Source organism: Hippocampus guttulatus, chromosome 9 (genome assembly GCF_054856545.1).
Source record: "Hippocampus guttulatus isolate MCC_2025c chromosome 9, RoL_Hgut_1.0, whole genome shotgun sequence".
NCBI lineage: Eukaryota > Metazoa > Chordata > Actinopteri > Syngnathiformes > Syngnathidae > Hippocampus > Hippocampus guttulatus.
Window position 1 is genome coordinate 1,358,711 of NC_141269.1, and position 23,192 is coordinate 1,381,902.

Sequence of the window (23,192 nt, forward strand, 5' to 3'; positions counted from 1 at the left end):
TGGCGCTTGGAAGACAGCTGCTTTTAATCTGACTGACCGAGTTTTTGGATGTTTCACACTTTTTTCTTGGTTTATTCTTGATCGGCGTGCCTCCCAAATTTCGTTTATCTCACTGAGACTAGATTTTGGGTTGAATTTTCTCAACCACCAAACAAATAAGCAATATTTTGGGTTGTCATCTGAACTCATCCAAACACAACGACCAAAAATCCAATGTTTCACAATTTAAGTCGTTCCAAAAATGTCAGGGGCAGTTTGTCTTGTGAAGACTCCAAGAATGATGACCAAAGCGAGCCTACAACGGTCGCTTCAAACCAAAATGGACACCTTCCTGTGTCTTTTCTCAAGATTGCAACTTGAGATTTTTTTGGGGGGGGGGGGGTAGGTTTAGTCATGACAGATATGCCGGCTAAATTTCAGGTTGTGAGCAAAACTGGGCACTGGGGACTGAATTTCCAATTCAAAGCGTGCGCGTGGAGTCCATCTAATCCACACCAAATCTGCTCATCATTCCAAGCGCGGCTGAAGCGTTTTCATTGGCCCGACGGTGACACGGAAAGCTCCCAATCACATTGCTGTTATTCTTCATGCGTGGCAATAATCAGATTGCTTTTATTCTCCGTGCGTCTCACTCGCGCTGAGTTTAAGTGAGACGCAGTGACGCTGTTTTTTATTGCAGTTTTCTGTCTGATCAACGACCTCAAAGTCTTCCAAAATGACTTCCTTTATCTAATTTGTGACCATTACCGAGTAGAGAAAGGGGACAATGAGAAACCTTGGTATCAAGATGAAAAAGGTCGAGCTTTTCTGAATATTCACCTTTGGACAGGCCATCCTTAGCAGCATTAGCATGCTAGCTAAAATTTGACATAGGCAATAGTGCTTTCATCTGCAAAATCCGAACTAACTTCGTTTTATCTGGCGGCAAAAATAAAGCAATGCTCTCATTTATTTTGGACAATTTAGCACGGATCTTGTCTCGGGGATAATTCGGTCTCAGCGCTTTTTTTTTTTTGCCGATGCGAGCACGCGGCGGCCGGCGCGGCCGGACCACTGGCAGCGTCGCAATAAAAACCGAACACTGCGGGATTAAGAATAACGTGCCTCGTGGGGACGCTAATGGAAGCCGGTTCCCAGCGGCTGCGGTTTAAATGCAGTTGGACCTGCTTACTACGTTTCCCATAATCGCCCCTGGGGAGGAAGGATATGAGCGGCCTGTTGTCGTTTTTCCCGCTTCTGAGCTACTTTGCCCCTTTGGTTTATTCAAATGAGTTTATTTGAATAACACTCAGGATTGTAATAGGTTTAATCTCATTTCACATGAGGGCTTCAACACGTGCACGTTTGTTTGATTCATTTCTGAACGATGATCTTATTTTTATTTTTTGTTTCGATGAAACTACGGATAAAATTTGAACCCACATTCATAAATTGTACCGTATCACTTGTTGCGTATTCATTTGAAATCGTGGCGAGAAGGCGGCCACGTCCCTCAGCCATTTTTCAAACATAAATGATTCAAATATTGCATTCAGGGCACTTTTGCCTCTTCATGTCCAAACGCTCTTTCATCATTCATCCCCTAGTAGCCGCTCTGCGTCCATTAGCGCTGCGATTAGTCAGCGAAATGCAAACTGTACCCGATTAGCGTGCGCACGGAAGCCGCTTTGGTTCCCTGGAGGATCTCAGACACAAAGTAATGGACCGCGGGATCACAGTTAGCCAGGAGATTAGAGATTGAGCAAATCATTATGATAATACAGCACTTGTGTGAAAAGGTCAGAGCAAAAGATTCGTCTAATCTTTGCCTTTGTGCGCCATCCGCACGCAGTGACAAACGCTCATGTTTCACAATTTCGGGTCATCAATCTGTCTATTTATTCTACGTGGTGCCAAAACTATGAGGGGTTTGTCTTTGATCTCTGGAAAATTGTCCAAAATGAAATTAGACTGATGGCTTTCAACCAAAATGGCAGATTTTCTCCATCTGCTTCTTGAGACTTTTTTGTGGGTCTGTTCATGATGGACAAGTCTACCAAAGTTTATGGTGATAAGTGAAACAGGCTTCAGAGGCTGAATTTTCTAAATGTCTAGGGGGGGGGGGGGGGATGCTACCAAGCCTAAATTTGGGTGGTAATGCTGGTAAGTAAGCCCAAAATGTTCACATTCAAAGAAAATAGCAGACTTTCCCTGCTGTCTTTCCAGGTTTGCTTTCTTGAGAGCTTTTTGTGGTTGCATTCATGACGAATAAGCCTACCAAACAACAAGGCAAACATTTTTGGAGGTTAAGCTGGCGAGTCAGCCTAAAATGGCCAAATAGCAGACCTCCCGTGTCTTTTTTGCCGGTCAAACTCATGACAAGAAATGAACACCAAATTTCATATTATTAAGTGAAACTGGCTTTGGGGGTCTGAATTAATGAAAGCGAGCGCAAAACTCTCCCTAGGATATCAACACAAATGGCCAAAATGACCGAAGAATGGTTTTCGTTCACCAAAATGGCAGCAGACCTCCTGCGTCCTTTGGCTTCTTGAGTGTTTTTTTTTTTTTTTTTGGTGGGTCTCCTGAGGATAGTCATGTGCGTTATGTTTTGTAGGCATGCGCATCCTGGTCAATTTGCTGCTGGACACACTGCCAATGCTGGGGAACGTGCTGCTGCTCTGCTTCTTTGTCTTCTTCATCTTCGGCATCATCGGCGTGCAGTTGTGGGCGGGGCTCCTGAGGAACCGCTGCTACCCTGAGGAGAACTTCACGCTGTGAGCGTGTGTGTGTGTGTGTGTGTGTGTGTGTGTGTGTAGTTTCTCGGAGTGTCAGAATCTCGTCAGTCATAAGGGATGCAAACTATTGCACCATGCACCAAATATGGGTGTGCTCGTTTTAATATTATGAGAGGTTGAAATGGGCATGAGTTGAAATGTGGAGATGAATTTCGATCACAGTTTCCCGACACTAATCCATGCACAGAATTTGGCCGCCTTGGAAAAGAATCTTGTAAAAGACAAGATAGTGTAGCATTTGTCGTCCTTGGGAGGGAAGGTGCAAAACCAGGACAAAAACTGCCTGACGGTCTTTAAGTGTGGCATTGGGTCATAAAAGTCACATTTGGGGGTGGGGGGGGGGGGTCACTTTCTCTCAGGACGACGGGCATCCGCCTGCCGCGTCCCTACTACATGGCCGACGAGGACGACGAGCGTCCATTCATCTGTTCCCTGCCCATGGACAACGGCATCATGTCGTGTCGGGACGTGCCGTCCAGGCGCGAGGGGGGTCGCGCGTGCTGCCTCGATAAGGACGACGTGCTCTACCGCCGCTCGCTGGGCCTTGGCGCGGAGCCCCCGCCCAACGGCAGCGCCGCCACGTCGGGCCTGTGCGTCAACTGGAACCAGTACTACACCAGATGTCACACCGGATTCAGCAACCCTCACAAGGGAGCCATCAACTTTGACAACATCGCCTACGCCTGGATCGTCATCTTCCAGGTAGCGGCGCACTGGGGGGCGGGGGGGGGGGCGGGGATTGGCGTGTCGAAACACGCGCTCACGTGTGCTGACGTGTGTGTGCAGGTGATCACGCTGGAGGGCTGGGTGGAGATTATGTACTACGTGATGGATGCGCATTCCTTCTACAACTTCATCTACTTCATCCTGCTCATTATCGTGAGTTCAAACGACGGGCACTTCCTTATGCAGCTTCCCTTTGTCTCGATGGACTCGCCAAAGCCGGTCGGCGGGTCCCAGCAGCCGTCACCGTGACGGCATCATATGCATGACATCGCTCTCGTGGGGCCGGGCAAGCGCCAGAAGATCACGCATGCACGCAGACAATAAATCCGATTTTTACATACGCACTGCTTAGCGTGCCCGCATAATAAGGTTGATTGCATTTGGGGATTTGTATTGGTTTCTCAGTGAAGCCTTTTTATTTTTATCACCATCAACACCTATTACTGGGAGACTTTTCTGTTAAAATGAGACACGTTTATGATGCAGTCAAAGAAGGGGAAAAAAAGAAGGGCAGCGGGGAAAAAGGGACGGGTGCTCGAGCGCCACTACGCGTGCACGTGCCTGAATAGAAAAAATACAAAAAGTCGCGATCTGGAAATGTCGCAAAGTCCGAGCTTTCAGGGCGTGCGGACTTTTTCTGTCCTGCGTCACTCTCCAAGGTGGGCTCGTTCTTCATGATCAACCTGTGCCTGGTGGTGATCGCCACGCAGTTCTCGGAGACCAAGCAGCGCGAGCACCAGCTGATGCAGGAGCAGCGAGCGCGCTGCTCGTCCTCGTCCACGCTGGCCAGCGAGCCCGGCGACTGCTACGAGGAACTCTTCCAGCTCCTCTGCCACGTCATCCGCAAGGCTCGCCGGCAGACCCTCGCCCTCTTCAACGCCCTGCGCGGCAAGCCCCGGGGATTCCGCGGCGTCGGCAGGGGCCGGCGCCCGGCCGACGCCAGGGAGCGCAAGGCCAATGGCCGGGGAGGGCGGGACGGCCCTGCCCCTTCGCCACCCGGTCAGTGCCACAACATGCTGTTCTCCGCGGCCCGTCTTTCATCACGTTGCCAAACTTCAAGAGGAGAAAAATGCATCGATTGAGAGCAAGCATTTGGGATTTTCGATTTTTATATACAGTCAAACCTCGGTTTTCGAACGTCTCTCTTCTCGACCAAATCGGTTTTCCACCCAAAATTTCCAGGTTTTTATGCCACGGATGACGACCGAATTTCGGTTCTCGAACAAACCGAGCGCACTTGAATGCGCCACTTGACTCCTCTCGCCTCCCTTACACGAGGAAGTGACGCTTCCTCGGGTAGCGTTCCATTGTGAACAGACGTGTTCAATCAAGATTTATTTTAAAAGAGCGTGGTTTCGGTTTTCCAACAAATCGGTTTTCCAACAAAAAGTTTCAATTTAAGACATTTATTTCCAATATTTTTTTACATAGTATATTTCCTAGAAATAATCTATTTTTAAAAATAATGCCCTACATATATATATATATATATTTCCTATATATATATATATATATATATATATATATATATGTGTGTGCAGTATATATTTGAGAAATTCTCATACATTTTGAGGGAAAATTGAGATTTTTTTTTTATGGGAATAAGTAGAATATATCCAGTATATTTTTGTGGAGGGCGGGGAGAAAAAGTCACATACCTGTATGATGGGGAAAAAATGTTTTATAGATAAAATGTGATACAATTCAATGAAAATGGTTCCATTTCTGATTGCTTATGCATTTGGGGAAAATTTTTGTGGGGCGGGTGCTGGGGGGAGGATTTTTATTTTTTATTTTTCTTAAAATTTCATTTCTGATGCATTGTGTCAATCGTCAGGCCCACCTTGCCGCCATCATAACAAAGCCGAGCGAGCTCCTCCAGCGCCCGTCGCGGGCGAGGGAGACGCTGCAGACGGCGGCAGGGGCGGCGACTCGGATAAGGCGGAAGTCGGACGGCGGCGGGGCTTGGAGGACTGCGGCGAGCGCTGCGGCGGCCTGTGGTACGACGCCAGGTTGAAGCTGTGGGGCATCGTGGAGAGCAAGTACTTCAACAGAGGCATCATGATGGCCATCCTCATCAACACCATCAGTATGGGCATCGAGCATCACCAGCAGGTGGGCGCTTCGCCGTCACATTGACGATTGACTTCTCCAAAATGGACATCTCTGCTTCATTTAAAAAACAAAAACAACAACAACAAAAAAAAAAAAAACTTTTTTTACAGAAAAAAAAAAATCTGTAAAAATGCAGAACTTTGATCTTTTTAAAGCTACTTTTTTTCCCATGATTTTTATAAATATTCTCAAACCAAAGGCGAAAGTCTGCCGTTAAAGCACATCTCGTCTTTGTCATGTCAAATCCATTGTGGTGGTGTTTAAGCCCCCCGAGGGAAGAGAATTGTGTCCGTGTTTTATCATATTTTTGGACCCGACTTTACGACGGACGCGTGTGGCCACAAAAACCTAAAATGGTGACGACTGCGCCGCTGGGGCCTTCACGATTGAGCCGCAACGCGCCTTCGCTTTCCCCGTTGCCGCTTATTGCAGCGCTCGCTGGCATCCATTTCCCATTCATGAATTCTCTTTGATTTCAAAAGCGTGTGCCACACTTTCTTTTTCACTACCTCGCCGTCTTCCGTCCTCCTGCCCTACTGACACACTTTAAGTGCGCTCGCTCGAGTTGGTTTTGGTGCTTTTTGAACTCCCCGGATACGACCGCTTTTACGGGACATTTTGTCTGGGACGCGACGTTGACTTTTGATTGGCACGTTACGAGGAGTAACCGTCGGGCTACGCTTCGATTTCAGTCTTAGCTTGGGTTAAGTTTGAGGTGAGGGACGGGGTTTGGCTGGTGTACGTTTCGGTTTTGCGGTCAGGTTGGGGTCGGGTTCGGGGTTAGTTTTCGGGGTTATGATTGGGCCCGACGGATAGGAATTTTTTTTAATGCGGATTTTGATATTTGGCAAGAACTCAAATGAATTCAGATGACAGATTCATCGACTTATCGCACCAAAAAGATGAAGTTATTATCTCGGTGCGGTGCGGCAGTGATCCGCTTCCGTACAAAATCAAAGTCCAAATCCCGCATTTTTGGAACTCTGACGTGCTTTTCAACGTCCGTCTTGAATTTGTTTGCCGTTCAATGTCGTTTTGTGAAGCACGGTGAGTTCCCTTGTGTATGAAACATGCTGCCTTGCTTCACCCAGAAGATAACTAGTTTAAAAAAAAAAAACATGGATGAATGAATGTGTGACGACTGATTGAAATTAGCATCAGCCAACAGCAACTTTTTTTTTTTTATCACAAGCTGACCATCATCTCTTGCGGGTCACAGTTGTGTTTATTTCTGGCCCGTTGCACTCCTTTGACACTTTTTCAGAATCACTGTCACCTCTCACAATAGACGTAAACACGGCAATAGAAATGATGCACACCAATCTGACTTGGGTTCACCGTCCTCACGCGGCTCACCCTTTAAATTGCTTCCGCCGGCAGCGCTGCTGCGACTATTGTGATTTCTCTCCCCCCCCCCCCCCCCCCCATTTCCTTTTGCCCGCTTTTGTCTTTCTATCGACATCTGCCGCGCTCGATCCACGCCGGTGCCCCCCTCGCTCCCGTCTCTCATCTGTGAGGCGGCTAAAAATAGTGCGACGATCGCGCAGCGCCCCTCGGTCTAATGGGGGAAGACATCGAGTGGGCTGCGCGTGCGCGCGCGCTCGCTCCCAAACTTGGCGTCGGGCGCCTTTGAACTGGAGAATCGCAGTCTCGATCTGCGTCGCCGTGGAGACCGAAGCACCGTCTCCTTGCTTGTCGCCCTCCTTGTCAGATTGGCTTGGAAATTCACTTTCGATGGAATCGTGCACTTCATTGATGACGCGATTCACTCACTCAAATTTCGATGAGGGTCGCGGGCAGGCCGGGGCCGACCTCCATTGACGTTGCCAGCAAATCGTAGACCAAACAGAGACAAACGACCATTCGCGCTCCAAAACACACCTCGGGACAATTCAGAGCAGGGGCGGCAAACTTTATTTATTTATTTATTTATTTTTGGTCATAGGCCGCATCATAATTTACGGTTTTTGTTGTCGGGCCTTTATGGCTGTGAAATTGAATACATGTATGACCGCCTCATACAACACCGTTGAACCTCAGGCGGCATAACGAATCTGTACGTTTCACATGATATTTTTCTCAGACTCATATTTCCAGGGTGAGCCACTAACTTTCTGAACACCCCCCCCCCCCCCAAGCACCCTCCAAAAAAAAAGACCATGGCCGAGTTAAAATATGCGACCTGTCTTTTTGGGATCAATATTAAAAACAGTGATGACATTCTGGAAGAAGTCGGTGTAAATGTCACGCTTATGTGTGCCAAACGCTCCCCCGGGATTTGCTCCCGCCCTTGCAATTTTTTCTGCGCTCCGAACCTGCGATTCGCTTGCCTGTCGTAACCGTTGCGTCCTCCAAGTCGCGTTCGGTTTTCTTCAGCCAAGCCGAAGAATGGACAAGGCGGCGTGACGAGCTCGCGGCACGAATGAAAGCGGGACGGCGAGCCGAGCCGGTGGGATGAATGTTGACGGTCAAGCGAAATGGCAAACGAAAGAAAAGGCCACCCGCGCCCACAGTTAGACTGCGCTTTGCGTTAGATTTGCCTTTGAAGTCAGTGAAGCGACATGCGGCTCACGGTCTGATCGAATAACGGTGGACAATTCACCTATTTGCTGCTTTATTTTCATGGGGAACAAATCCGCCATCCTGAAAAAACTCAGCTATTTGCTGTTTTTGTGATCAGGCCAAAGCCTACGTCTCAAAAAAGAAAAATCATTGAAAACCCTTTTTCCCCCCCAATGACTCTCAGATCTTTGTTATTCACGGCAGGGCTCAGGCCTGAGCTCCCTTCCTTGCCTTTGCCGTGTCCAACCTCTCCCTCGATTCCCCCTCACGTCAGTGTGCTCGTTATCGTTCAGCACCAGCCAGGTCTTGAGATCCGATCCCAGGTCTGCCCCTAATGAGTCCGTCACACAAAGCCGTTAGCCAAACTGGTGGGCTAGCGTCGCTAGAAGCTCTTATTAGCGCCGTCGCAACACACGCGGGACGCCCATGTAAATGCGGCGCTTGTGATGAAACCTCACCGATGGCCGCGGTGGAATTTATTTGTGGGCAAATGGAGCGGTTATCGCCGTGCAAATGTCAGCAAACACACATTGATGCAGATCACGAGAAAGTCGCCAGATCCCAAAATAACCTGCGGCACGACGACGTGTTATTTTAGAGGGCCACGGTGTTTCCAGAAATGCATTTTATTCATTTTTTTTTTCCAGGTTACAAATTTTGAGTCAATTTGTTTTTTTCCCAATTAGGGCATCAAGGTAGGGTGATGGTCTCCGATCAGGGTTTAAAGTTCAGATGAGGTTTTCAGGTTAGGGTTTGAAAAGCGGTCCGAGTTTCAAGCACCATAGCCCCCCCGCCACATCAAATCGAAAACGTACACCGTCGCGGCTTTTGAAGTCCGCGATGAAACGGAGAAGGCGGCCTTTTGTTTGTCCCGCTCAGCCCGAGGAGCTGACCAACGTTCTGGAGATCTGCAACATCGTGTTCACCAGCATGTTCTCCCTGGAGATGATCCTCAAGCTCACCGCCTTCGGCTCCTTCGACTACCTGAGGAACCCCTACAACGTCTTTGACGGCATCATCGTCATCATCAGGTAAGGTCTTCGCAGTCCCGCGTCGTCACTTGATGCAAAACGAACGTATCGTGGCGACTTGGTGACGCGGCGTGTCGTGTGGAGGCTTCAAACTCGGGATAAGATTTCGAATCACAGCGTGAAGACAGGGTTAGGGTTTGGGCGTCGGTAACGCTTGAAGTCAATCATCGGGTTTCAAACAAGGCTTCAAATGAAGGTTGCAAGCGGTAAGGTTTGAAACGAGCTTGATGATTTCAAGTTAGGGTGTGAAAAGTTGCCGCTTCGCATTGGAGTTTGAAACGAGTGTCAAATTAGGGTTTTAAACCAAGGTTTGGGTTTCTGGACAGCGTGACAAGGCAAAGTCAAGGTTCTAAGAAAATGTTTGTGGCTGAAAAGACTAGTTTTGAGTTTTCAAGGCCGGGTTAGGGTTTGAAAAAAATGGAGTTGGGGCTTAGACATGGTCAGGGCTTCAAACGAGCATTTCAAGCCCGGGTTTTACATTCAAATCATGCTTTCAAAGCAGCGGTAAAATTTCAAATTGTGGTTTGACGCGAGTGTTATGATATCAAATTGAGGTTTCAAGTCAGGGTGAGGTTGAAAATTAGGGCTTGTAGCCAAATGACCAAATCTTTTTTGGTGTATCAAACTTCGATGACCAAACTCTCATTTTTGCTTGAAACCTTCATTTGAAACCAGACCAAGACAAACATTCTGAAGCGCCGACGCGGGAAGCGGTAAAACGCTTGCATCTGTTTTTGTTTTGTTTTTGTTTTTTTTCACTGCCTGAGCTCCACCTGCTTGTCAACTGTTTGAATGCCAGAGCGTCAAAACACCCCTTTTGGTCTTTTGTCAGGCTTCAGGTGCTTCTCATGCATTTCCCGTTTGACGCCATTCATTCGGTGGGCGCCCGCCATCAAAGACATGAAAGCCCCCCCCCACCCGCGAAAGCTCGGCGAGATCAAATGAGGCCGCCGTGCCGCCGCGTACCCTTCGGCGCTTCTGTATGGCCGCTTTCTCTTCAATATGACCCCCCGGCCCCCTCAGTGTGCTCGCTAATGCGTACGTAAGCGCCATTGTGGCCGCGCTATTCTCTCACGATGAAGGAGGCGGAGTCTTTGATGGCCACCGGATAAACGGGGAAGAAGAGCAGCACCTGCCTCGAATGTCCATCGCTCGACGCGCTTTGCTTTGCGGATTTCAAAGGTTCGGGATAGCCCCCCCCGGTTTCAGGGACGCTAAACGCGCTCACTTTTTGGCACAAACTACGGCCTGCGGGCCAGATACGGCCTGTCTCCGCATTTTGCCCGGCCCCCTGAACAATACCAGAGATGCATGATCTTCTTTTTTTTTTTCAGTCTAGCCCCGTGATCGAAACCTGTCCATGCATTGACGCAACATTGCCGCCCTGCCTCAGTCGGTGCCCTATCTGAAATCCTTCCCTCAAAAAATACCGCAAAAATGACTACAACTTCAATTGTCGGCTCGTCGCAAGAATTGCAATCGAGATGATGTCTAGATTTTTTTTTTTTCTCCGTCCTCCGCTTTGCACCCTCAGCGTGTGCGAGATCGTGGGCCAGTCTGACGGCGGGCTGTCGGTGCTGCGGACCTTCCGTCTCCTGCGGGTCCTCAAGCTTGTCAGGTTCATGCCGGCCCTGAGGAGACAGTTGGTGGTCCTCATGAAGACCATGGACAACGTGGCCACCTTCTGCATGCTGCTCATGCTCTTCATTTTCATCTTCAGGTACGGCACATCAATTGCATTCTCTGAGTTTGGGGAGAGAGCCCTGAACGTGGATCACTTGTTGCTAGGCAGAAGTCAGAGGGCTCCGGATGCAACATGTATTCTATACTCGACTGTATTTACGCAACGAGCTCAGCCGGTGAGTGAGTGAGTGAGCTCACATGGTTATAATAAAAACACATGAATTGGTAAGTCAGTCAGTCCGTACTTCAGTTCATGGAAGACTCAAAATATTCCCTCTGCGTGAGCGTGAATGATCGTTTGTCCATGTACGGCCCATCGATCTGCTGGCAACCGGTTCAGGGTGTCCCCAACCTACCGCCCAAAGATAGTTGGGAGAGCCTTCACCACACCCGCGACCCTTAAATAAATGATAAAGCTTAGAAAATGGATGGATGGATTAATGGAGGTTGGTTGGTTATGAAGCAGCCTTCCGTTTTGGTGTCGGGGCCTTCAATTCTTAAGTTGCTCCAATTGTGTGAAATGGGCTCGTCAATACTTTGGTCATTCAAGTGCATGTTCGTCTCTCGCCCGCAAACACCAACAGACACGCTCCCCCTCACCATTTCAAGTGTTTTCTGCCAGCCGCTATTATGCGTGGAGTGTTTTTGTTTCTAACTCGCCGCCAAGGCGGCCTTGCGGGATCACCGTGGCCGACAATTAGCGTCGGATGCAACGAAAGCGGCAGCAGACACTGGAGGCCGTGCGTCGCGCTTTATCGAGCAGACACTCCAAGGGCGACAAGGGGAGAGCAGGCACCCGACGAGAAACCGCACAGGGGAGGGGACAGTGTCTTGATGAACGCCGCTCTTTTTGTGCCTTAGTATTCTGGGAATGCACATCTTTGGCTGCAAGTTTAGCCTGAAGACGGAGACGGGGGACACGGTGCCGGACAGGAAGAACTTTGACTCGCTGCTGTGGGCCATCGTCACCGTCTTCCAGGTACGACGGTCGCCCCTGGCTGTTCGCTGGGGGTCGCTTCGTTAGCGACACCAACAGGTCGCAGCCAACGCCGGCGGCGGCGCAAACACGCCTGAGTCTGATGAAACAATCGGGGCCCTTTCGGCCATGAGTGGCTGAATGCAATACTTGGTTAGCCACTGAGTGAGTGAGTGCGTGATAGAATGATTTCGTCTTTTGGTTGGTTGGTTGACACATAATGAGTGAGTGAATGAGTGAGCTGGTTAGCGACTGTGGGAATAACTGAGTGAGTGAATGAATGAATGAATGACTTACCCAATGAGTGATTTAATGAATGAGCCAATGAGTGAGTTACTAAGTGGGTCAGTGGGTGAGTGAATGGATGACCGTGACTTTGTTGTTGAGTAAATGTGTTTGTGAGTGCGTGTAAGTTAGCATCCAAAATCCATGCGAGTTAGCGAGCGAGTGAGCAGACACTTGTTGTAGATCCTGACTCAGGAGGACTGGAATGTGGTCTTGTACAACGGCATGGCGGCCACGTCGCCCCTGGCCGCCCTCTACTTTGTGGCCCTGATGACCTTCGGGAATTACGTCCTCTTCAACCTGCTGGTGGCCATCTTGGTGGAAGGCTTTCAGGCAGAGGTGAGGCGGCTTCACGGTTAGTGCGCCCTGATCGTCAGAAACCCCCGCGTAGCCAGCAACTCTCCTCTTCGCTTCCTCGTGTGTTGACCAGGGCGACGCCAATCGCTCGTACTCCGACGACGACCGCTCCTCCTCCAACTTTGACGAGAGCGAGAAGCACGACTCCATACAGTTGTCAGGTGAGGTTTTCGTTATTGGTGTGAATGGCAAAAAGCATTCATACAGAATTCGCCACCCTTTGTTTTTACTCTTTCGTCACTGTAAAACAAAACATCATCGAAATACTCAGAACGTCCAAGAACGTTTATTCCCCCCCCCCCCCCCCCAGACCCCAGGATCTGCACCTTGACGCCCAATGGCCACCTGGAGCTGGGTGCCCTCGCAGGTTCCCGAGGGGGTTCGCACTCTTCCAAGAGGCGGAGCTTCACCGGCGGGGGTTCGCACTCTTCCGAGAGGCGGAGCTTCACCGGCGAGTCCCGAAACAGCAGTGTGATTAGCGGCGGGGGCAGGGGGATCTGGGAGAGACGCTCCCTCTCGCTGGTAAATTCATCCGGCCATTACGTGACACAACATGGAGCACGTTTAAGCTAGCACAGCCGTTTACATCAGTTCTCATGATACTTTTGGGATGCTCAAATTGATTCTTAAGGTACTGCTTCTGTTCCAAAGAAGTTGTGTTTGTTTTTTAATCACATTTGAATGGAAAGTCCTCAATCCGGGGGGACACAAAATCCACAATCACCCGATGACGTCGAAGGGGTGGTGCCAAGATCAGTTCTAAAAACACGAAGGGACAAGTTAAAATGACCTCTCTCCTGAAAAAGTGATTTCCAGTTCAACTAAAGCATGGGCCACCGAAACCACCGAAAGCCTCCCGGACTTTGCCAGTGAATTATGGACGATTAAATGTGAGAGTCAGTTTGGAGAGAAGCAGCCGCTCTTCGTTAATTAAACTTCACCTGACACTCGACTGGATCGGTGGGAACGCAGCCGCATCGCAACCTCGTTTAGCCTCGGTTATGTGCCCGCCTGAAGGTCAGACACTGATTGGTGATGCGTGAGGCCACGCCCGTCATCCAATGAAGTCAAGTAAAATTGGATCGCACGTGATGCTAATTAGGCTGTAATGCTCCCAATGCTGTTGACATCCACTCGGGATGATCACAACAAAAACGTAATTGGGAAGTTGACACAATTGTCATTAGCTCTACGATGAATGCAAGGCAAAATGTCGAGTCTTGTGGTGGTGGTGGTGGGGGGGGGGGGTGCAATTACGTGTTGTGAAATAGAGCAGAAAAGAATACAACTAGAAGAGGGTGCAACGAAGCAGACACAACCCCTCCAAGAGACGGAGAAAAACAATGACTAATTGGGTGATACAGAACGGGAGTCAAGGAGGAACATTCCAGATCACCTCCACATCCCATTCTGCAGGTGCGCCATAATAAAGCAGGGGAGATTGGTTGAGCAAGCCAACAAAGGCATCGGTATGTCGTGGAAAGGCATTTGTGTGATCATATAAGTGCGTGTGCGTGAGTCTGTGCCCTCAACACCGGTGCTAAACAATATGTCACTTTTTCTGCTAAAATTCAAATGGCATGGCCAGATTAACCAAGAAATTTTCAGGCAAGTGCTCGGATTGCTCACATTTGCGTTTTTTAACAACTCACGACTCACACTTCAGTGTAATGTCCCAACTGAGATTTTTTGTTAAGTCTCATCTATAGAAACGAACACAACAAAAAAAATGTGCCAAAAAAGCACGATGTCGACTGAGGTGCACCCAAAAAAAAAAATGTTTACAAAAATAAATATGGTCCCGCATGTAGAGGCTCACTTCATCATCTCATATTGACAGAGTAGTGAGGCAGGAGGAAGTAGAAATATTTTGGGGATATGAGGCAATGCTCCTCGATCTCCTCATTTCATGGAAGCGTCTCCGAAAGATGACGTCATGTCATTTCCGCACATTTAAAAAAAAAAAAAAAAAAAAAAAAAGAACCGTCTGCCTGACTGAATTACTACTATCACCACATTATGTTCACTAAAGACAGCAACGGTTGAGCAAAGCTTTACATCAATGTATCTCAATCCGATGACTAAAAATAGGAAACTTTTCCAGCGAGAAATTACAAAGCAAACCATCGAGTTTTCGTTGTCGTATGAGTCGTCGCCTGTGGCCTGTGGCGTAGAGTGTGGAACAAATTATCCTGACGGCGATTTGCGGGGCCTAAAGCACACTTTAACACGCACGGGACTTAACTTCCCTTGTGGCACACTTCATTACTGTTTCCGTAGCGACAGCGACATGGCATTATTTGCTCCTTCCGCCGTACGGTGGCGGCTCAGGATCGCGTCTTGGCGAAGGCTAAAACGTATAATTAGGTCCATCATGCTGAGAGGATTAGACACGCCGAGACAAACACGGCCTGCCTTGTCTTTCGAAGAAAAACATAAAATAGGGATGCCACTTGCAGGGCTTTTGCATTTTAAAAGGCGCAGCGCCGAGGGCAACCTCATTTGAAACGGCAACTTTGTATTTTCCTTCTTTATTCAGAAATAATTGACCCGCGATAGCAGGCCTCATTTCCTGGCGAATTATCCTGCTGAGTATTGGAAATCTTCTCTGATGACCACGGAGTGACACACTTAACCTGGGAAGGAGAAAAAAAAAAAAGATCCAGAACTTGAAAGCGCCCATGTCACCAGTGGTGTCTGATCTGAGGTGCCTTTCGGAGGACACGGGTCCCAGCAGGCACAGGCACAGCAAAGCGTGGTCATGCGGTAGCATGACCGTGGCACATAACATCGACGCAAGCCTGCTGAAGAGCCCTTGCTCAGGAAAAGAATAAAAACTGTCGAGTCAAAAGCCAAAGAAAGAGAAAAACGTGCAACGTTCCTTTTCCTGAGGTTGAAATGATTTCCAATCCAATTAGAAATCACATTGATAAGGCTTTCATGTCGAAGAAAACTTGCACATTCGGTAGCAGTGTAAACGCCCTCTTTTAAAATCGTGAAAGAAAAAAAAAATCTAGACCAGTGTGAACTTTCATCACCGTTTACGTCTAAGAAAAACTTGATCCGGATCTGATCTGGATGTGATCTGGATTGCACCTTCGGTAGCAGTGTAAACGCGGCATGATAAAATCTTGACTTATCTCGACCAGTGTGGAATTTCATCGCGACGCTGTGTCCTATTTTAGCGACATGGCCGCAGTTCCAACTACCACAACTGGGGGCGCCCGTTCCACCCTCATTCTGCTTGGAGCCGCAGGTAAGAAACAACAATTAGCTGGACCGTTTTCCATGATTAATTTGAAAACGACCTCATGATTGCTGGCGCTTTTAAGCCCGCAAATGAAAAGCTTAATAAAAGATCATGCCGTCAATAGCCCCCCAGTTGATTCTCACTTCATTTCAAGGTCCAGCTCCAACAGCCTGGGCCGCAGGAACTACGGCTTCGGCGGGGCCCCTCCGGTGGGCGGTAGCCTCCGCGTACACGGCAGCCGCACCCCTCAACCTGCCGAGCAGGAGTCCCTCCTCTCCCGGCCCCCGCACCCCCACCGTCCTCCAAACCCTCACGGCCCTCCCGCAGCCGGGCTCCTGCTCTCCGGGAGGGATCGCCGGGCCCTATCGCTGGAGCTCTCGGAGCTTTTCCGGGCAGCGGGGCAGGGGTGCTGCCCGCCCCCCGTCAGCGCCAAAGTGGACTCTGGGAAGAGGAGCAGGGGGTCGGTCGCGGGGGCTTCCGGCACGGGAAGCGGGGTCGGGACGGACCACCGGGACTGCAATGGCAAGGCCCCGGGACTCCACGGCCGACTGATGGTTGATGTTTTTCCGCAAGTCAACGCTCGCAAGGAGCGGGCAGACCTGGATGAAGAGTCGGACTATGTAGGTACCACAACCCAGACTAAAAACTTAAATCCCAAACGCTGGCTTTCAACCCTATTTCAAAATCCTAAACTGAATTTCTTACTGCCATGGAACCTTGGCATGAAACCCTCAGTCAGGCTTGGAACCCTAATATTCATTCAAAACCCTACCCAAGTCTTGAGTCCTACTTTTAAACCCTCCCCCTTGTTTCAAACCCTAAACAAGTCTTGAAACCAAAACTTAAACCAGGAACGTGAACCCTAATTCAAAATGTAACCCCACCTTGAAACTTCAAACCTGATTTGAAACCCGAATATGAATTTTCAATCTATGCTCGAAACCCGAATATTTGTTTGAAGCCTGAGCCCATCATTGAAAGCGCCATTTAAAATGTATCCGTTGTTTGAAACCTAACTTGAAACCCTAAACCTTGTTTACAACTCTACCCAATTCTCAAAAACCCATTTAATTTTGAATCCGTAACACTTGTTTGAACTTGCGACTTGAAACCTTGATCCGGGCTTGAAACCCTACTTGAACTCAAAAAAAACCCCCAAAGTAGTTGTTTTTTTAACTACAATGAGAATGCTATAGTACAGCACAAGGAAGTCGGCCCCGTCATGGTGAAAATACTGGAAACCTCCTCAGGCCACTTCGAGTTTATTAGATCATTAATCCACCTCAGTACTCTCCACATCTCTTCACAAAGTCAATTTTTTTAACTGGAAGCACTCAACCATTCTTGTTCTTCTTTTTCTTCTACGCAGAGCGTTTGTTTCCGCGTGCAGAAGATGATTGAGGTGTACAAGCCCGACTGGTGCGAGAGCCGAGAGGACTGGTCCGTCTACCTCTTCTCCCCGCACAACAAGTCAGTGAGCCTTTGGCTGTTACTTTCTGTGATCGTTGAGCTCTTTTTTTTTTGGGTGTTTTTTTATTTATTTTTTTGGTCTCTCTAATACGCACAAATCGGCACGTTGGTGCGCTGTTGATCGAGTACTTTTGGCCATTGACTTTAAAATAAAATGCAATTCGTAAGCCGTTAAAGCACATGAATGATCATTGGATCATTCATTGGAAATTAATTAAAATTGTCAATACACTTCTCAGACGTGTTGAAACTGAACGGAGGAACGCAGGCCTTGAAAAGCGACTTGATCTCGACAATAAGCGAGGTGGCGCTCTCTCCCGCCCGCACAAATGGCTCGTCGAAAGCCCTCCGGTGCGCCGTCTGAAGAATTTGTTCCCCTCCACAGTCTGCGCTTTTGTTTTTCCCCGCTGCTGGGAACGCCCCACCCCACCCCTCCCCTCCCCCGAAGGAATGGCGTGATGGCCACTTAAGCAAAGCTGGGGGGGAGGGGGACTGAGCTGTGTTTTGGCTTGCCGGCAGGTGCCATCTGTCAAGCTGTGTGTGTGTGTGTTTGTAATATTTGCAGAGTTTTATAGCATGTTTGTCAGTTGTCGTGCTTACATGAGAAGCGTTACAGCAAACAAATGAAGCGACATCGGAGGGAACGTCAGCTCAGGCTGTCAGTGTTGCTGTGGAAGGGTTGTCATCAACCTACCAAGCTAAGTACTGAAGTGACGTCACAAGCGCAGCAGTGATTTTGTCGTCTAAAACAGCGCATTTGAGTATTTCATTGACGTCTAATGAACTGCCTCGGAAAAGTCCGACAGCGTGGCTCACGCGCAACGCTGGCAGCAGGCGCCGTAGAATACAGCGTTAGCGTAATGAAGTGGTTTTTAAGACACCCTCCCTGGAACCATTTTAAAATAAAAGTGTCCATAGGCATTGATGTCTGCCTGTTATTCGGTTGGGGAATGTTTATTTTGAAGTTGGCCTTCTTACCAAATTGTCGGCGTGATGCAGGGCACGAACTATTCCTGCTGTGGTGCCTCGCTCGTGTCGAGGCATGGTCGAAACAAGGTGAAAAATGTCCGATTCGCACGTTTATATCCATCCATCCGTTTTAAAATGCCCTTTTTCCTCATGAGTGTCGTGGACGGGCTGGAGTGTATCCCGGCTGTCTTTGGGCAGTAGGCATCAAACACCCTGAACTGTGGCCGGGTACACCCTGCAATCACATAGACAAACAACCATTGGCACTCACAATCACACCTGGGGGCAATTCAACCTGCCATGCGTGTTTTTGGAATGTGGGAGAAAACTGGAGTACCCGGAGAAAAGCCACGCAGCCACAGGGAGAACATGGAAACCCCACACAGGAGCCGGAATCGAACCCTAGACCTCTGCGCTGTGAGGCTGGCGTGCTACCCAGTCGACCACTGTGCTGCACGTTTATAATACTACCCCCCAATTTGGGGAGAAAAAAGTACGTATTATCCACTGCTCCAAATTGCAGCCTTTGAGAATTCCCATTCGATGACATTACGATTGCCAAAGCCCAGATGGTGAACAACACCACAAGATCTCCGGTAATTTTACACCAATATGTAAACGCAGTTACTGTACACCATTGGAAGTGACTTTCGCAGAAATCATCCTGCACCCTCTCCCCCAGCGAGGGGCAAGCTGCTTAACATGCATAGACACATGTAGATTGTCACTGGGGGGGGGCAGCGCCACAATGTGGGATTGACTTTATTCAAAGTGCTTCCAAGTCACCCAGGGCTGGCCTGACAGGCGTGGGCGCTCTCTCTCGCTATCTCGCAACACACCTGCACTGCGGTTCGCCTTCGGGAAGGAATCCGCGATGAGACCAAAAGTGCTTTTTTGTGGTTCTTGCCTCTGCCGAAGCAGCCACGGTTTGGACCGGATGGCACTGTGTCGTTTCCAAATTGGACTTCCAACCATCACATCGTGCCGTAATTGTAGTGCTTCACTTTTACTCCAATGGTGATGGAAGGTGATTCCCCCAGAATTGTGCGATATGATAAGATTCGAATACTTTGCCAAGAAAATTTGGCACCGTTTAAAAAATATATTTTTCGGGGTGTATCTGTGGCCTTTTTCAGACCATCGAATGTCAGTTGTGAGGCGTTAATTGTCTTTTTTCAGCCTAATTAACTCTTTTGCTTCGGAACATGAAATGGAAGACCTCCCGCGGACAAGTTTGAAGGCAAATGAAAGCATCCTTTGAGACGCAGGTGCTGGCGGGCGATGCAAAAAAATATGCAGAGCGTACTGCGCCCGTCCTCACATTCCAGTAGAAGATCGCATGATTAGAATATTGCCCCGGATGCCTTCTTTGACGTTATTAAAAGAACAAGTCTTACATGGTCTCCTGTGTTTTTCCCCTGCCAGGTTCCGGGCCCTCTGCCAGTCCATCATTGCTCACAAGCTCTTTGACTACGTGGTCCTGGTTTTCATCTTCCTCAATTGCATCACGGTGGCTCTGGAGAGGCCCAGGATTCTCCAAGGCAGCCTGGTAACATGATTTACTACTGTTACTTTATTACTTTGGACGCCTGTAGCCTGCTTGGGGGTGTGAGTGGGGGGGTCGAGGCAATGTTTTGCGCTCACAAGCTGGACGTCGATCTGTTGTTATCTACGCCGCACTCAAAGAAATGCTGGTTTTGGCGAGTGCATCCGACCGATACTGGCCTTGTTCCAAGCTATCGAGTATTCCCAAATGCTGCCGATACCAGTCACGGGTGCCCTCTTGAGGCCGTTGGACTATCATGAAGTAAAAGGCATGACATACGTGGCTATCCGCTGAAAGTTTCAACTTTTCTCAACATGTGCACTCATCACGATGGTTATGTTTTTAGCCGTGGCTGGATGAAAAAAATCTTAAAAATGACTGCATGGACCTAGCGACAGTACCCTAGCTACTCCATTCACATGCGACCTACGTTTCCTTTCCGTGTCTCTCTGTCCTCGCTACTTATCTTTCCTACCTAGCTACCCACCTCCCTATTTTTCCATCCTGTGTTCCAGGAAAGGCTTCTCCTCACCATTTCCAACTATGTCTTTACTGCCATCTTTGTGGCCGAGATGACCCTCAAGGTAAGAAAGAACCCTCCTGGTCCGTCTCCTGTCTTTTTCCTCCTTTCTCCTCGACGCCCGCCCATTAGTTAGCGAGATAATCAAGTTCATCAGAGGTCTTTAGCTTCTCCCGGTACGGGTGGGCCTCCCATCTATGCAAACAATCTTTTCATCTCCCAAGCCGACGCCCAGGAAGTCTGGCATTATCCATTTTCATCCAATTAGCAAAGGCCCTCGTTTCGTGGGCGCTCGCAGTAAGATGTTCATCATCGTGGGAGATGAGTTCACATGTTTCTACCGGGTTCTTAAAATGTTCCTTCCCCTGGTTTTTTTTTCTTTTCTTTTTGATTAATATTTCCCTGCGCGTGATTTTTCGCATCTCAGATTTTCCCCTTTGAGGTTGCTCTGTTTCAACGCCGCCTCCATTTTTGCAAGGCAAGGAGGCGAGCCGCTGCTGTTAGCTTACAAAAGAGGTCGAGGTTTGCTCAAGTAGTTGCGAGGAATGTCCCCTCCTGCCTGCCTGCCTGCTGAATTTTTTTTATTTATATATATTTTTTTACAAGCTGCCTGTCCATCCGGTCTCTTAACGGCATCTCACGAGGGCCACGGGCATACTGGCGCCTATCCCAACTGTCTTTGGGCGAGAGGCTGGGTAGACCCACCCTCACCTGGTGGCCTGTCAATCGCCGGCACAAACTGACAGAAAAATAAATCAATAAATGACTCACATTCACATCAGGGGACGGTTTCAAGTCTTCAATAAACCTACCGTGCACGTTTCTGGGATATGGAACCTATTCGTCCGTTCTACCTATTTATATTTCCTGCCCATGTTCCTACCAGCCGATCTGACTTTGCGTTTTTTTTTTTTCATTCTACCTACCAACCAGCTTTTTACCATTCTGCCGTCTTCAGACCTATCTATCCATTTTTTTCTACCTATTTAGTCAAGCTTGGGTCCACTGCATCGGCTTCAACATCTGGACCAGCCAAGCTAAGCTGTGTACAAACACACACACACACACACACACACACACACACACACACGCACACACCAACTGCAAACTGATGTGTGCGACCTTGTACGCGGACTTCTAATTAGAAACAGCGGGACCGCGTTCACCTCCCTTAGAAGAGAGAAATTCATCGAGATGAATTAAATGAAGGTCTCCTGCCTTTTTCTTTGCGCGTCACTCGGAGGAAAAAGCAAAGAAAGCCGCTGGAGGGAACTGTGAAAAGTTTTCACACGTCTACAAGCCAAAAATGTGTCTGTGGTCGGTGAACCGAGCCCTTGTCACTATACACATTCGGTGTTTGAGAGCATGCGGTTGCGGCGCCTGCCATCCAACATGGAAGTCACATCAAATAAATAAATTAATTAAAGTTTGGCTGCCGTTTCCCCGAAACGCCTCCTGACAGAATGACTAGTCCTTTCCCGCAATTCTCTTTGTTTCCCCTCGAGAAAGTAGGCAGCGTCGTCGTGTTCCCACGTGGCAGTTTTTTTAGCAAGCAAACGTTGGCAGGTGTCAAGTGACGCGCGCCCCTCCGAAACATCTCACAAGCGCCTTTATCTTCCAACCTTTATCTTCATCCCGCCCGCCGGGATGCCCGCGTTCCTCTCCCAGGATATTCTTATTCCTCCCCTTTTGTCGCGTGAGCTAAATGTTGATGGATTTGTCACAAGACCTGCATGAGCTCGGGAAGAAAGCCAGCTTGAAAAGAATAGTGCGCCTTTTTTCGCTGCCTCCGGAACAACATGCAGTGTACCTGTGCTGCAGAGAGCAGGCTTCACAGCCAACAAGTTGCCACCACATCCCATACTGCAGGTGCGCCATAATAGAGCACCGGCGACAGGGTTGGAGGCTCAGCAAAAACAAAAAACAAAAAAAAAAACTCCATTGGTGTCATCATATGCGCATGTCGGCAGCACACCAACTCATCGTTTCAGTGATGAGCCAAATGAATAAGACGCCCCGATAAATAGATGGAATACTAACAGGCACAACTTGAGTTTTCGTTTACCAAAGTTAGCCCTGTGGAAAAGTTGTCACTAAGATTTCAGGGCAAAGCAGCTAATTTAGCCAACTTGATTGCTATTCCAGTTTGCCATGTTTTGAACTTGAGTTAAGAAAAAAAAATGTCTCTGTCCTCAGGCTGGGAAAGCAGCAAAGATTATTCCACTACCCAAGGCTACTGTTTCATTCCGTGGCTCTAGTAGCAGAGTGATAAGTTTGCTACTGCTCTGAGTAAAATCTGTGATCCTGTTGCTTTTAAGCGAAACATCGTCTTACTTTTTATTTCTGAGCACAGACTCTCAGCATGCCTACAGGGAGCGGCGTTGCACCGCTACGGCGCTCGCTGGTATGGATGATGATAGGCCTCGAGAAATTGACCAGAAGCGTGCTACAAGATCTCCACGCAGCTTGACATCATTGATCATAAATCTTTGTTAAATCAAGTGGAATGTACAGATGCAGTCCTGGAACGTTATCTGACAAACTGAAAACAGAAAGCCCCTTTTTAAAAAATCTTCTTATTCGACGCTTGTCAGAAGTCAAAGCAATTAACTGTGGAGTTCCGCAGGGAAATCGGTGAGGTCCAATGCTTATCTCTTCATGTGGACCGTTCAACAGTCTGCAAAGCAGAAATAACAATGGTCACAAACTTTGAGGAGAGTCATAAATCGGGATCTGCCGACCGCAGAGGAACGGCTAGCCGACAAATTAGTCCGTAATGTCTCCAAATCAAAATGGAGAGGAAAAAATAGGTGACGAACGAATGTAAACGTGTATTTAAATTAGCATGGGGCAGTCGAACAAGTTCAAGAAACCAAACGTCTGCCCTCTCGATTCCTCCTGGATTTTCACTGATGGAGGCGGGAC

The 23,192-nt window shown here is 48.5% G+C and overlaps 1 protein-coding gene across 3 annotated transcripts in view; it reads left to right on the forward strand.

Annotated features, from left to right (window-relative positions):
- The window catches only part of cacna1ib (calcium voltage-gated channel subunit alpha1 Ib), a 77,209-nt gene that overhangs the window by 36,285 nt on the left and 17,732 nt on the right, over positions 1-23,192 (forward strand). For 2 of the 3 annotated variants that reach the window (XM_086119982.1, XM_086119980.1), the window contains 16 exons: positions 2,597-2,756; positions 3,137-3,479; positions 3,564-3,656; positions 4,163-4,502; positions 5,341-5,618; positions 9,060-9,211; positions 10,746-10,931; positions 11,756-11,873; positions 12,339-12,494; positions 12,586-12,673; positions 12,823-13,034; positions 15,698-15,768; positions 15,917-16,382; positions 17,132-17,232; positions 19,627-19,750; positions 20,263-20,331. In XM_086119982.1, the coding sequence (XP_085976108.1) occupies positions 2,597-2,756; positions 3,137-3,479; positions 3,564-3,656; positions 4,163-4,502; positions 5,341-5,618; positions 9,060-9,211; positions 10,746-10,931; positions 11,756-11,873; positions 12,339-12,494; positions 12,586-12,673; positions 12,823-13,034; positions 15,698-15,768; positions 15,917-16,382; positions 17,132-17,232; positions 19,627-19,750; positions 20,263-20,331 (2,957 nt within the window). The remainder of the gene's footprint in view (positions 1-2,596; positions 2,757-3,136; positions 3,480-3,563; positions 3,657-4,162; positions 4,503-5,340; positions 5,619-9,059; positions 9,212-10,745; positions 10,932-11,755; positions 11,874-12,338; positions 12,495-12,585; positions 12,674-12,822; positions 13,035-15,697; positions 15,769-15,916; positions 16,383-17,131; positions 17,233-19,626; positions 19,751-20,262; positions 20,332-23,192) is intronic. The other variant, XM_086119981.1, reaches the window with a different exon arrangement.